The sequence below is a fragment of the Colletotrichum fructicola genome (assembly GCF_000319635.2).
Source record: "Colletotrichum fructicola Nara gc5 chromosome Unknown KSG_Nara_v1_contig02, whole genome shotgun sequence".
NCBI classification, from domain to species: domain Eukaryota; kingdom Fungi; phylum Ascomycota; class Sordariomycetes; order Glomerellales; family Glomerellaceae; genus Colletotrichum; species Colletotrichum fructicola.
The window spans coordinates 3,335,937-3,349,786 of NW_027094052.1; the positions used below are offsets into that span (position 1 = coordinate 3,335,937).

Consider the following 13,850-nt stretch of genomic DNA (forward strand, 5'->3'; position numbering starts at 1 on the left):
TTCGACAGCGGACCCACCTCAGGGACCCTGCAGGCCTACCCACGCCGCGAATCAAAGTACATCACTCATCCTGGGGTGAAATTCTCCAAGTCGACTTACAACACCTCATCCCATCGACACTTGCGCTTGCAAGCTTACAGCAACACTTCTTGAATCTAAAGCATATCTCATTTGGCCTTTCAACATGGCGACGCAAAGCTCAGAAATCCCAACGAGCACGCCGCGTGCGACCAGCCAAAGGTCTCACGAGCTTCTCACTTGCACCATTAAGACCCCACCATTCTCTTATGCTCAGTTGGAGCTTGTCTCTGACGCATCACGGGTTTCCGATATCACTCCCCTGGACAACTTGCAAGTGAGGTCTTATTGCAACTCCGCCCTGCGTCAGTTCCTGGGCGCCACCGGTTCCGCCATCCCCATCGATATCCTCAAAGTCGAAGACAGAGAATGCTGGCTGCGAGTACCCCGTCAAGACCTGAGCCCTTTCGCAGCGGCCATTACCGCCTGGGCGGGTGTCTCTGAACAGGGCGACCGGCGGACGCTCCGAGTGAAGCAGTGTTCCGACTATCTAGGAGCTATGGTTGGTGCAAACGGCCAGGACAAGCTCTGGACGTCTTGAACATGATGGAGGGGGTTAAGCCACACGCCCAAGCGTCAAATTATTCTAGACTTCGGGTATGGTTATCGATTGCAGACAAAAACTCCGTTTATCCGCATGGCCAAATCCCACGCTTCCAGCCTGCCCCCTATATGCGCCGATCACATGCACCGTTTATGCAGCGGATGCAGATATACCACATTGTATCCCCAGAACGACCGTCCGTTTTACGTCAGTTACATCAGAGACGACATGAGAGAGCTCTGGGCGTATGCCTGGAAGACAGTCAGCGGCGAACCAAGCAGGGGTGTTGCGCAATGCTTACCATGGGCTTGATATCCGGGTGAGGTACGGCATCAAACTGGTTGAACTGCAACTTGTAGTCGGTGCCAATGTTGATATAGGCTCCCCGGTTCTCGGTGGAATCGCAGTATTTGGGGGCGGAGAAGACTGTAACGATTAGCCTCGAATGCACTTCATTAGATACCAAAAGAACTCACCAGTAATGCAACGTCCGTCGTGCTGCACCTCGTATCCGTCCATGCGGACTTCGTGACTGCGAATGACCGCCTCGAGACCGTTGTTCTCGCAGAACTGCTTCGTAACGTCGGGTCCGAATTGCATGCCAACGCCACGCTTGCTCGGGCCACGGCCAGGTTCGTCCTGAGGATCCGTCCACAGCATCTCCATCATGAGACCGGACTGGCCAGGCTGGCGCTGGGCGTGCCTGTCGAGCTTGCGGATATCGTCCAAAGTTACCTTGTCGTCCGAGAACAAACCACCGTGCAGGACAAGGTACTTGGTTCCGATCAGGGTGGCAAGGGGCAGGGCTGAGAAACTCTCGGAGAACAGCTTGAAGATTCTGCGATTGTCAATGAGTGCGACTCATAAGAAGTAACGAAAAGCACATACCTCTCGTTGTACTTAGCCTTGCACTCTCCCTCAAAGCCGTACACTCGGTTCATGTCGTCTGTCTCGTGGTTGCCACGGTTCAGGAAGAAACCCTTGGGTCTCAGCCACTTGTAAGCGTAAAGCAGGAGAGCAATCTCGGTTGACCAAGATCCACGGTCGACGAAGTCACCGTTAAACAGGTAGTAGTGCTTGTCGTTCGGTGTTCCGTTCAAACGGAACAGTTCCATCAAATCGAAGTACTGGCCTACACATGGGTTAGCCCGAAGCGCATCAGCACTGTGGTAAGATAATTTACCGTGAGTGTCACCGCAGACGGTAAGCTGAACACCCTCAGGAACCTCCATCTCCACCATGGTGGGCTCATCATAGACGAGCTTCTTGACGGCCAGAATGATCTGGTAAACGTATTTCCTGTGGATCTTCTTGCCAGTCTTGAACCTCTCCGTCATGTCGTCAATGAACTCCTGCGTCATCTCGCTTCCCAATCTGACACCATCATAGTCTGCCTCGACGTTGATAGAATCAACGTCAAGACCCTCCGCAGCCGACGGCTCGTCGCCCACTTCAATGGCAGCATAGAAATCCAACTTGCGCACAATCTTTTTGCACTCATCCAACTTGAGCTTGGCATCCTTGTTATTCGGGTCGAGCTTTATGCATTCCTTGAAGTCTACGAGGGCGTCCTTGGGCCTGAGAATGGCTGTGTGTGCGAGACCTCGACGGAAGTATGCCTAAAGCGACGGGACGTCAGCATCGGGCTGTTTATACCGGGTGCCTGCTGGCAAGAGGCACGAACCTTGACAAACTTGGGGTTCAACTCGATCGCTTTCGTACAATCCGCAATGGCATATCCGTAAGCTTCGGACTTGAGGTTTGCCTGCACCGGGACGAGAAATGGTCAGTCACACGAGCAACTTCAAGATGCAGGGCCTGTCGCAAAGGGAGGGGGCGGGGCAAACCTGGGCGCGGTTCGTGAAGAATGTGGGCTCCTTGTCGTTCAACTCGATGGCTTTGGTGTAAAACTCAATGGCAGTGGGCCAATCGTGGGCAGAAAACGCCTTGTTGCCCTGGTTCTTGAAGGCCACGGCCTGCTCCTCCGGAGTCGACATGGCGGCAACAGCAGCGCGGACTTGGTGCAAATGGTAAAGCAAGTGTGGGGTAGTTTGTCGTGGCGAAGAGGCCTCGAGACGCTCTCTGAACCTGTCGCCCGCGGACTGTTGGGTGTAGAGTGCGGTTTTCGAGTGCGACACCGAGTTCGACGCACACAACGAGAATGGGAGAGAGAGGGAAGGGTCGTAATCGGCGAAGTTTTCGGCCTGCGGAAGCTCTTAGAAGGTTGAAGTTCCGGGGGACCAAGTCAAAAAGCTTCCTTTCGCGACGGTTCGGCCCTTAAACCCTCTTCGGAGCTAAGGTAACAGAAACAGTGCGCTACAACGCTGTGTTACTGCACCAAGCGATACGCTGAGCGCAACTGCGGGGCGGCTTTCAGTTGCCACTTCAGGATCTCGACAGGGGTTCAGGAGGGCCAGCTCCGGGCCTAGCCCCTCCATTACCCTCAGCTTCCCAGTTGGCAGTTGCCACTGAAAAGCACGGGCATGGATTTGGACGGCTTTAGCGGGTGACGCCTCGGTAGCTGCATACGTGCCTTCGAAACCTTTGAGGGTCCCTAATCAGGCTTATCTTTTATCGGCTCCACGTCATTTCAGGCCTGAATGCGAGCGCGCCAGTGTTATCCTGCGAACTTCGCTGACTTGCAACACGACAGCCTCTGCATGGCACTTTTTCACCACCCACGGTCTGTCGAGACACCCGAAGTCGGCGCGCTCGCCTAGCAACAATAGGACGTCACGATGGAGTCTCCAAGTCAACAGTCCAACGCGCTGGTGCGAAAGCGCACTGACACCGACCTCATGCCACCACCGCCGCCCGCGAAGAAGATCAAGAGGCCCAAGAAGGTCATAGACGAAGATACATATACCGATGCCCTCTCGAAAATTATCGCGCGCGACTTCTTTCCTGGGCTTTTGGAATCGGAAACTCAGCAGGAATACCTCGACGCCCTCGAATCGAAGGACGCAGTATGGATCTCGAGCGCTGGACAAAGGCTACAGCGCGTGATGACCCCAGGAAGGCAGAGGGTGAAGATACCGCCCATGTTCGAGAATGGAGGGCGCACACCGTCAGCGTACGGCGCGGATACACCAGCATCTGTCGCGCCAACAGTCGTTGAGGAGCAGAGGCCCGTTGTGGATACCAACTTGAGCCTAGCCAACTTCCAGGCCAAGTACACCAGTGAGGATAACGAGAGCTTCTACAAGCTCATGGACAAGCAAAGTCAGAAGAAAGCGGAGAAGTATGCATGGCTCTGGCATGGGAACAAGCTGCCATCGAAACAGATGATCAAGCAAGCCGAAGTGGAGGAGAAGCTGGCTCAGAACGGCCGCTTGATCGACGACGGGTTTATCAAAAGAGACAGGCTGGCAATCAAGGATGCCGATGATAGGCCAGCCAGGCCGGATAGCTGGAACGCTAACCCGAAGAACAACCTCATGTTTGGGCCGGACGGTGTTGAGGACAAATACGAGAGCCCTGCTCAAAGGGCCGAGGCGACTTCGATGATGGCTCCGAAATCGATCAACTACCAGAACACAAGGATCCCCCAGCCCGCGATTGTCGAAAGGCCACCGTCTCCAACAATGTCTGCGGTGAGAGACGCCATCGCGGGTAGGCCGCGAAAGGACGATCAAGCTTCGAGCGCGGTGGGAGGTGGAGAAACGCCAAGAGTGAATGGCTACGCCTTCGTTGATGACGCCGATGATGAAGAAGAGGTTCTTCCAGCACCAATCATTAACTTAGGCCCTGGTGATGCGACTCCCAACCCTTTTAAATTACAGGAGCAAGGCAAGAGAGAAAGTCTGCATCATCGGCTGGTTGAGAGGGCAGCGCAATCCAAGAGAGAATCGGTTAAGAATGGATTGACCGGAAAGCTAGAGAGGACCCCAGTGCCAAAGTTTCCATCTAGTCCGAGGGTCTCTGGAGGACTGACGCCTGCCGCTCAAAGACTATGGAGTAAGATCGGAAGTCCCAGACGGGGAAGCCCCAGCGGCTCGACTCCGAAAGCGACGCCGCTGAGGGCACGAGGCTCGCTCTTGAAAGGTGGCTCCAAGGTCCCTCAGTGAAATTCGGTAGAATTAAACTTAATGAATAACGACCAAATGGAATAGGGATAGAGCAAGGATAGATACCACATCAGAAGAGAGCGCTGTACAGCATGAGGCGGCTTAGCAATAATCATTCTTTGCAACGCATCAAACATGGTTAGGTTTAGTAGATTATTAGTTCAACAACCCCCAAACGAACCTCAAGATAACAATAGCAATCTGCAAGACTCGGGCCTGATAATCCACGTTCGGATCAAGGACTTACACGACTGGCAGTACCGTGTGGCGCCCCATTAGTCCGATATATCGGATATGCGCATTTATGGTTCCAAGCCACGCTTGTTGCATGTAGCCATCACTCAACTTTTCTCGATTTATGACGATAACGACTTAGTCCCGGAGCTTCCAGGGAGACGTGCAGTCATTTTCCGGTCGAAAATCGTGCAATGACTTGCGCGTGAGACAGTTGAGAGTTGCCGCTCAGATGAGATTCGCCGATTTTGCTGTCGATGTGGCAGCGGTGCTGAGTGCATCGCGCTCAGTCGCATCCAAGCATGTCGCCCTAAGAGGTCGGCAGCTTGAGAGCTTCAGCAAAGCTTCCAGCTTAACACGCCGAGCTCCAGTAGCACCGGAAAACACACGAGCAGACACTGCCGATGAGAGCACATCACCGACGGCTTCACAAGAAGCACAGCCATCAACAACACAGGCACCACCAGTGCAGCCGAAACCGACTCGAAAAGTCACTCATGTCCCCCACGCATCTCCAAACCATTTTCAGTCCAAGCCCAGCCATGGATCCGTCACCAAGCCGGATTCCGGTTCGGTTCTTTCTCAACTAAGGCAATCAAACCCTTCCGGCTTCCCGTGGTCTGATGCGTCGCCGTCGGCGGCAAAGCCCAAAGATGACAGCTCCACGAGCAAGGGCGTGACACCAGCATATGGCGCTCCCGTCTCTGAAGAGCTTGATGACGTTCCACCAGATGTCAACATCAACATTTTCCACGGCAACCGTGCTGCTAGTATGATAGGAAAGAAGGATGAAAAGCAGATGGATCAACTGTTTGGCGCTCGAAAGAAGCTCAAGCCGGTTGGTCTTCCTGAGTTTGTTGTTCACTCCAAGCCAGCGGCGAAGGCGCCGGAGAAGAGTCCACCAGCCGTCAAAGCCGCCCCAGAGCCCACGCCGGCTGCACCTCAGGACGGTAAACCGAGTACAGAAACACCTGCAACGGCGGCTCCTGTTAGTTCGGAAAGCGAGCCAGTCCTCAAAGCCTCTGCAATCGAAACGCAAAAAGAAGAGCCGCCAGTCGAGGACGTGCTTGGTGCAGCGGTCGACCAGTCCTCATCCCCAGCCCCAACACCAGCATATGTTCTTAGAGAATCCAAAGTTCCCGCCACCCGGATTAGCAGACTTTGGAACTATGGCGGTCTGGCTGCTGGCATGATGGGAGGCGCCATCACGGAGAGCATCGGCAGGGCCTTTGGCGGCAAGGGCGAGGGCTCGGTATTGCTTAGCGCCGGCAATATGGAGAGACTGGTGTCCAAGCTGTCCAGAATGAGAGGCGCTGCGCTTAAAATGGGTCAGATGATGAGCTTCCAGGACTCCAAGATGCTTCCGGGACCAATCCAGGAGGTGCTACAAAGAGTGCAAGACCGCGCTGACTACATGCCTTCATACCAGAGAGATAAGGTCCTTGTAGCGAACTTGGGTGCTGAATGGCGGGAACTCTTTGAGGAGTTTGAGGAGAAGCCAATCGCTGCCGCGTCCATCGGCCAGGTCCATCGCGCTACGCTGAAGAATGGTAGAAAAGTGGCAGTGAAGATCCAATTCCCCGGCGTTGCTGACTCCATCAACTCGGACCTCGACAATCTCGGCATTCTGCTGAATGCCACCAAGCTTTTGCCCAAGGGCTTGTATCTCAACAAGACCATCGACAACGCACGACTCGAGCTTGGCTGGGAGTGCGACTATGAGAGAGAAGCCCAGTGTCTCATCAAGTACAAGGAGTTGCTCGCCGGGGAAGAGGGCACTTTCCTCGTGCCCGATGTTCACCTGAAAGCTTCTGGAAAGAATGTCCTGACGATGGACTGGATGGACGGCGTTGGAGTTACGAGGGTCACGTCGTTTACCCAGGACCAGCGTGATTGGATCGGCACTCAGATCCTCCGCCTCTGCTTGAGGGAAATCACCGAGTTCAAGTTCATGCAAACCGACCCGAACTGGACAAACTTCCTCTACAACGCTAAGACGAACAAGCTCGAGCTGCTCGATTTTGGCGCGTCGAGGGAGTATCCAGATGAGTTCGTCGTGCAGTATGTTCAACTTCTTGCGGCGGCCTCAAGATCTGACCGCCAGGGCGTCAAGGAGCTCTCAGAGAGTCTTGGATATCTGACTGGCCATGAAAGCAAGACGATGGTGGATGCTCACGTCAAGTCGGTGCTGACGCTCGCCGAGCCGTTTCTCGCCTCGGCGCCTGAGGTCTACGACTTTAAGGACCAAACCATCACCGAGCGCGTTAAGGCCCTCATCCCCGTCATGCTGCGCGAGCGACTGGCGCCACCGCCCGAGGAGACATATAGCTTGCACCGCAAGTTGAGCGGTGCCTTCCTGCTTTGTGCCAGACTCGGTAGCAAGGTTCGATGCCGAGAAATGTTTGAGGAGAGCTTGAAGAAGAACGGTTACACCGTCTGAGGTTGAGACGGTTGGTTCGCTTGTATCATTTGTATCATCACTGTAACAACATGTTAGAGAGACTACATGATGCGGTCAAAAGAAGTAAGACAGACAAAGGCCGCGAAGCAGAAAGCACACACAGGCCATGTAATTCTCGATAGACCACGCTAATGCACCGTCCCTCCCTATCGAGGTCGCCTCTCCAACTTGTCCAGCTCCTTTCTCTCCTTTGCGACGACCTTCTTGCGCTTCCTCTCGATTGACTTGTCAACCTGCCTCTTCTTCATATTCGAGAATTGGTCCACGAGCAGCCTCTTCTTCTGCTCCGCCTTCTTCAGGTAGAAAGGCTGCTTGCCCTGCTTCACCAGCTCCTTTTCGCGACGCTTGTGCTCCTGCATCAGCTCCTGCTCCCTGTCCTTGCGTTGCCGCGCCTTCATCTTGGACTCCATCGACAACAAAAGCCGCTTCATCTCCTCCTTCTTCGCCGCATCCTTCGTCTTCTTGATCTCCGCGCGCAGCTGCTTCATCTCGTCGGCGCGGTACTCGTCCAGGAACGCATACGCCTTCCTGGCCTTGGCCTCGTCGACGGGGCCGCTGAGCGGGTCGAAGCGCGGGTCGCGCACCTCCATCTTGGGCACGGCGATGACCTCGCGCTTGCGGGAGACCTGTCTCTTGCTGGACATTTCCATGGGCGCGTGCTTGCTCGTGCGCTTGGCGAGGTCGGCGGCCGACTTGGGTTTCCTGCCATTTCCGGCCTCCTCGGGGCCGGAATCGGAGTCGGAGTCCTGTTCTGAGGGTTCAGCGGCGGCGCCGCGTTTGCGACGTCCCGCTGGCATGGAAGCTTGGGCTTTGGCGAGTGCGCCGAATGAGACTGATGAGATGTCGATGGTGGGTTTCTTTGGCGGTGGCGATCCATCAGACTGTGGTAATGTTAGCATCGAGTCTCGGTTTCATCAAAGGTGTGAGATTTACCTCCTCCTCATTGTCCATCTCGTCCTCATCCTCTTCGTCCTCGCTCATCTCATCACCCTCCACACCCATCTCCTCAGGCTCGCTGCTGAAAGTCTCCTCGATTTCCGGCTCCTCCTCCTGCTCTCTTCTCGGCCTCACCCGGCGCTGAAGCCCACCAAATCCTTGTTTTCTCTTTCCCGAAAGCATTTTGTGACGTACTGATACTTTTTTGCTGAGAAGCTGTGAGTAGCAATCTGAGGAATCATATGGGGGATGTGAAGTCTACAGCACTGGAGGTAGCGAAAATTTTAGTGGGTCAACATGAGCATGAACCGTAGATAAGAATATTCTTATCGATTAGATAAGGAATGCATGGAGAGAACAATTTCTCTCAGCGGGCATCCAAACTCACATCGCACGTAGTACACCACATCCACTCTTGCTAACAGCCGTAACGAACTAATCGATAGTTGCTATCTGAATAATTTTTCAGTACAAGCCAAGTTTCTTTTTGCTCACACGGAGCCAATTAGAGACAACAACTTTCACCCCGCGACCTTAGACCCGCCCATGCGCCCCTCCATCTTAAACGTCTACCCCAGATCTTTCCGGCTTGCCTTCCGCCAGCCGTACGCGACTTTGGGCACAACCAGAAAGGTTCTCGCGAGGCAACGCAGCTGCCACGACGCGCGCGATCCTCAATTTGGAGGCAGAGTACCTTCATATCCAGACGCGCAACCCCTTCACCCCTTCAAAGTCTACGCAATGGACATGCCCAACATGCAATGGTGGGCCAAGCCCGCCCCGACCATCACCGGAGCTCCCGCACAAACACCTGGCGGAAGCTTCACGATACCCGGCCTCGGAAACAACACACAAAACGGCTCCTTCCCCTTCCCTCAAGCTGCACCAGCTTCTCAGGCCGCGCCCGGCGGCGCAAGCCAGCAGCCCACTCCCCCCAAGGGTCCCCGCGCAAAGTAAGCGATCACCATCTCCATCGTATTTGTCCAAGCTAACCTTTGAACCGCAGGGCCATGAACGACCGCGATAAGATCGTAGCCCCTTCACTCGCCTCAGGCGGCGTCCCCGACCCGACCGCAGAATACCTCCAACGCGCCTCCATTCCACCGACCCTCCTCCCGACCCCGAAGCCTATCCTCGTGGTCATGGACCTCAACGGCACCCTCCTCTACCGCCCCAACCGGCGCAACGCAACCTCCTTCGTCGAGCGCCCGTACGCCAAGCGCTTCCTGCAATACTGTCTCGACACCTTCCACGTGGTCATCTGGTCGTCCGCCCGTCCGCAGAACGTCCAGTCCATGTGCGACCAGCTCCTCCTCGGCCCGCCCATCCCGGGCGGCAGAGACCGGGGCGAGATCCACCGCCGCGTGCTGGCCATTTGGGGCCGCGACCGCTTCGGTCTCTCGAAGGCCGACTACAACCTCCGCGTGCAGGTGTACAAGCGGCTGCAGAAGGTGTGGGACGACCCCCGCGTCAAGTCGTCGCACCCGGACGCCGAGTACGGCGGCTGCTGGGACCAGAGCAACACCGTGCTCATTGACGACTCCCTCGAGAAGGCGCGCAGCGAGCCGTACAACCTGCTTCGCATCCCCGAGTTCTTCGGTAACGACGCGGAGCCGGGCTTGGTGGTCCCGCAGGTTCACGACTACCTCAACTCGCTCTGCTATCAGTCGGATGTCAGCAGCTACATGCGCACAAACCCATTTCAGATGAAGGAGGACTACAAGTTGGAACCGCCCGAGGAGAAGTAGTGGCGTTCCTGGGTTAGATTGGCACTTTGCAGATAAAAAGTTGCGAGGCGTGTGCAGCCGGAGTACGTAATTGGCAGGGTGGGATACGGCCTTCATAGCATCGAGATACCCCTAGTCTTCATAGACACTGAAATGGAATAGACAATAAGTCAGGTCACTTTCGGTCACGACCGCCGTTGGGAAAACGTATTTTTGGTTTGATCATCAGGAATGTCCTGCATCTATTGCCTAGTCCTAGTGACTCGGCACACAACATCTGGCATTACGCGCAAGATATCTCTTCTCGGGTCCATAACATCGTCTACACACCGCCTTGCCTAGTCGTAAACTCATTTCATCTCTGCCATAAGCCGTGAATGTCGGATCTCCCCCTAACAAATAAGTGACGCGCTTATTTGAAGACCTTGCCGTCGGCAACGGGGTACTCCTTGCCGTTGTGGGTGATGGGCTTCTCCCAGCCCCAAGAGTCGGAGACGTACTGCTTGTCCTCGGCCTTGGTGGGGTCGAGCTTCTCGAAGTCGTAGCTCTCGTAGTCGGGAGCGACGTCGAAAGCGGGCTTGTAGTCCTGGCCACGGATGACAAAGGCTCCCTCAATAACGGAGTCGTTGTTGGCGCCGTAGACGGCAGCGCATCCGAAGATGAACTTGCGGGAACCCTCAAGACGGTTGTTGAAGCCGCCAATCAGGTTGTTGGACATGAAGGTCATGGTGAGCTCGTCGTTGTACTTGTACTTGACCTTCCAGAGGGAGAACTCCTCGAAGTTGGCGTTGGACCAGAACCAGTTCATGGCCTCCTCGTGGTTCTTGATGTTAGAGTACTGACGCTTCCACTCCTCGAGGTCGAAGGTGGCGCGGGGGAGCTCAGCAAGAGGGTGCTTGGGCTTGGGGGCGGCAGGGGCCTCCTCAGCAGCGGGGGCAGCGGGCTTGGGGGCCTCCTTCTTGGCCTCCTTCTTGGGCTGCTCAGGCTTCTTGGGGGGGACGTTGGTGAGCTTGGGGGTCTCGAGGTACTCCTGCTTCTCGGAAACGGCGGTCCAGATGTCCTGGTTGATGATGGTATCGTACCAACGGGTGACATTGGGGTTCTCCTGGCGCCACTGCTTGTCGAAGAAGAACTCGAAGCCACGGGCAATGATGCCAGCGGCGAAGAGGTCGGCAAGGGTGATGCGCTCGCCAACGAGGTAGGTGTTGCTGAGGAGGTGCTCCTCGACGACCTTGACGGCCTTGAGGGCGACCTTGGAGGAGTCCTCGACGGCCTTCTTGTTGTAGGCGTCCTTGCCGAGGAGGGGGCGGTACCAAGCACCCATGGGGGGGAGGACCTCAGAGTTGAAGTAGGACATCCACTTCAGGATGGAAGCGTAGCTGCAGGACGGTCGGTTAGCTCCGTGCTCTCAAGTTCGGTGGGTGTCAGACTGTGACTCACTCCTGCTTGGTCTTGCCGAGAAGGGTGGTCTTCTCGTTCTGGGAGGTGACTGTGACCGGGTTAGCTGATGTGTCCCAGCACGCGGTTTCCGAGCATTGCGAAGGAAGATGGCAAGATCAGAAATTAGAACTCTATCCACACGGTGGTTCGGACAGGGATAACTGTAAAATTTGTGCTTATTCGTCATTTCGGAGGGGTGAGGGCTGTGGTGTTTGTGACGCGAGAAGAATCGGCGCCCAACAAAGGACTGGGCTTATGTGACTCAGGGCGAACGTACTGTAGATGGCGATGGCGATGCACTCAGAGAGAGGGTAGCCATCCTCGCCAAGGAAGGCAGGGACCTTGCCGAGCTTGTTGGCCTTGAGGTGCTCGATGGAAGGCTTGGTGGTGTCGGCCTCGATGTACTCAAGGTCGACGTTGTTGGCCTTCGCGACGGCGCGGATGGCCGCGGTGCGGGGGTTGGCCTGGAGGGGCGACAAGTCAGCTTCGAGAATCCTCAGAGATCGCAAAGTCGAACAGGAAATCAAGAAGCAATTGGTGATTGCTTACCGGGTAGGTGAAGAGCTTGCCGAACGCCATCTTGTTTCAGTTGAGCGACTGAGATGGAAGGGTATCAAGAGTGTGTGAGGTGATGGACTGGAGAGGAGAAAGGAAAAAGTTCATCTTCCCCCGCTGCTGAAGGACTGCAATTTTTTTGAATGAGACGGCAATTTCGAGGCCAGTGCCCCGCCGTGGCCACCCAACCCCTCCTCGCCCGAAAGCTCCAGGGCAGTCGCTGTGGCTTGAGTGAGGGGTATCACTGTAGACGAGGCAACGGAAGGTCTGTGCGCACCACAAAAGTGGCTGATCATCGTGGCTGATATCGAAATACGGTCCGATATTCTCCCGCCGAACCGCCGACAGGAAATTCTAGCTTCTTAGGTTGGTATCACGAAGAAATTCGCGACATCGCGACGATCGCCCAACCGACGAGGGCGCTGATCGAAGTCCCAACAACATGTCGACCATACGCCACGGGCTGCGGCAGACGCTCTGCCTGCGCCAGGCGGCGAAAAGCCAGCATGCGAAGCTGCAATGGCAACGACCGAGCCTTCAGGTCGGCATCAAGTCCATGTCGACCTCGACACCTATCGAACCACCGAAAAAGCCCCCGGGAAACGCGCTTCCAGACCTCACAGCCCTCCCGCCAGGCTTCGATATAGAAAAGCTCACCAAGAGCAAACTCGCTAAGCCGCTAGAAGACCCATTCCCGGGCATGGTCCACGCCCGCGCCGTACCCGTCTCTCCGTCCTACTTCTCCAGGGAGCCTCACTTCAACGACTCCTTCATCAAGTTCTCTCACCTCATGGAGAAGTACCAACACCTCCCGCTCTCGCCACCGGACATGGTTCCCCGACAGCTGTGGAGGACGCTCAAGGGATACCGCACGATGCACGGAGAGCCGGTCAAGGCAAAGCCCTACAGCCAGCTTCTGGCCATGATCAAGCACCTGCACGCCATCATCCCCAAGCTGATGCCCGAGGACGTCAAGCATGCCCTGGAGGGGTTCAAGAGAGATATCGACCCGTTCAAGAACGTGGCCAAGGTCAAGCCCCTCGACAAACACGGACGTGCGCTGGGAATCGGTCGGAGAAAGACGTCTAGCGCTCGTGCCTGGGTCGTTGAGGGCACCGGAGAGGTCCTGGTCAACGGCAAGCCTCTGAACGAGGTCTTTGGCAGGATTCACGACCGCGAGAGTGCCATCTGGGCACTGCGAAGCACAGCAAGGACGGACAAGTACAACGTATGGGCGCTGGTGGACGGTGGTGGCGTCACAGGCCAGGCCGAAGCCCTGACTTTGGCAATCGCCAAGGCGATGTTGGTTCATGAGCCCGACTTGAGGAGGTCGTTGAGAAAGGGTAAGTGGACATTCCGAGGCTCGGCAGCCTCTTGTCGAAGCGACATATCGCTAATCTATCTGGATGGGCAGCTGGCTGCATCACGCGCGACGCGAGAAGGGTGGAAAGAAAGAAGCATGGCCACCTCAAGGCCAGAAAGTCGCCTACCTGGGTCAAGAGATAGAAGCGTTTCTGGCCATGCTGGGGGCAATCAGTCACCCGCGCCAAACACCTTCTTGTTGTACTACCACCCTCGTGTATTCATAGAAAAAAGGCAGCTCGAACAATGCCAGCCTATGATGTCCACTAGCCCTGCAGCCTCGAGATGAGATCGGGAAGGCGTCTAGCGTGACAAGCTATTGTGTCATGATAAGGGAGCGCACACCGGCCTTCGGTAATGACGAAGCAGGCTGGCCTTGTACCTCTTGCTAGCGCAATCATACCCTTGGGAACGCGGTAGACTAAGCATTGTTCTTCACTCGGTGA

General features: G+C 55.8%; 8 protein-coding genes across 8 annotated transcripts; 5 read left to right on the plus strand and 3 right to left on the minus strand.

Annotated features, from left to right (window-relative positions):
- Window positions 1-184: 184 nt before the first annotated feature.
- On the plus strand, window positions 185-619 carry CGGC5_v003676 (uncharacterized protein; the record flags this gene model as incomplete). The annotated part of the gene is made up of 1 exon (XM_032033756.1): window positions 185-619. One exon carries the CDS (start codon window positions 185-187, stop codon window positions 617-619), a length of 435 nt encoding a protein of 144 aa, XP_031886857.1.
- A 215-nt stretch (window positions 620-834) lies between these two features.
- Window positions 835-2,619, minus strand: ppt1 (Serine/threonine-protein phosphatase T; the record flags this gene model as incomplete). Its single annotated transcript, XM_032033755.1, has 7 exons — window positions 835-873; window positions 924-1,048; window positions 1,099-1,460; window positions 1,511-1,754; window positions 1,806-2,241; window positions 2,307-2,387; window positions 2,470-2,619. 7 exons carry the CDS (start codon window positions 2,617-2,619, stop codon window positions 835-837), a joined length of 1,437 nt encoding a protein of 478 aa, XP_031886858.1.
- Window positions 2,620-3,360: 741 nt separating this feature from the next.
- Window positions 3,361-4,689, plus strand: CGGC5_v003678 (Splicing factor ESS-2-like protein; the record flags this gene model as incomplete). The annotated part of the gene is made up of 1 exon (XM_032033754.1): window positions 3,361-4,689. One exon carries the CDS (start codon window positions 3,361-3,363, stop codon window positions 4,687-4,689), a length of 1,329 nt encoding a protein of 442 aa, XP_031886855.1.
- A 466-nt stretch (window positions 4,690-5,155) lies between these two features.
- CGGC5_v003679 (Protein ABC1-like protein) lies at window positions 5,156-7,363 on the plus strand (the record flags this gene model as incomplete). Its single annotated transcript, XM_032033753.1, has 1 exon — window positions 5,156-7,363. One exon carries the CDS (start codon window positions 5,156-5,158, stop codon window positions 7,361-7,363), a length of 2,208 nt encoding a protein of 735 aa, XP_031886856.1.
- A 167-nt stretch (window positions 7,364-7,530) lies between these two features.
- RRP36 (rRNA biogenesis protein RRP36) lies at window positions 7,531-8,503 on the minus strand (the record flags this gene model as incomplete). The annotated part of the gene is made up of 2 exons (XM_032033752.1): window positions 7,531-8,265; window positions 8,318-8,503. The coding sequence occupies 2 exons, from the start codon at window positions 8,501-8,503 to the stop codon at window positions 7,531-7,533; spliced, it is 921 nt and encodes a 306-aa protein (XP_031886861.1).
- A 573-nt stretch (window positions 8,504-9,076) lies between these two features.
- Window positions 9,077-10,068, plus strand: CGGC5_v003681 (putative FCP1-like proteiny domain-containing protein; the record flags this gene model as incomplete). Its single annotated transcript, XM_032033751.2, has 2 exons — window positions 9,077-9,273; window positions 9,327-10,068. 2 exons carry the CDS (start codon window positions 9,077-9,079, stop codon window positions 10,066-10,068), a joined length of 939 nt encoding a protein of 312 aa, XP_031886862.2.
- Window positions 10,069-10,459: 391 nt separating this feature from the next.
- Window positions 10,460-12,066, minus strand: CAM1 (Elongation factor 1-gamma 1; the record flags this gene model as incomplete). The annotated part of the gene is made up of 4 exons (XM_032033750.1): window positions 10,460-11,426; window positions 11,488-11,536; window positions 11,765-11,951; window positions 12,037-12,066. The coding sequence occupies 4 exons, from the start codon at window positions 12,064-12,066 to the stop codon at window positions 10,460-10,462; spliced, it is 1,233 nt and encodes a 410-aa protein (XP_031886859.1).
- A 418-nt stretch (window positions 12,067-12,484) lies between these two features.
- CGGC5_v003683 (mitochondrial 37S ribosomal protein uS9m) lies at window positions 12,485-13,548 on the plus strand (the record flags this gene model as incomplete). The annotated part of the gene is made up of 2 exons (XM_032033749.1): window positions 12,485-13,385; window positions 13,457-13,548. The coding sequence occupies 2 exons, from the start codon at window positions 12,485-12,487 to the stop codon at window positions 13,546-13,548; spliced, it is 993 nt and encodes a 330-aa protein (XP_031886860.1).
- Between the last annotated feature and the right edge of the window lie 302 nt (window positions 13,549-13,850).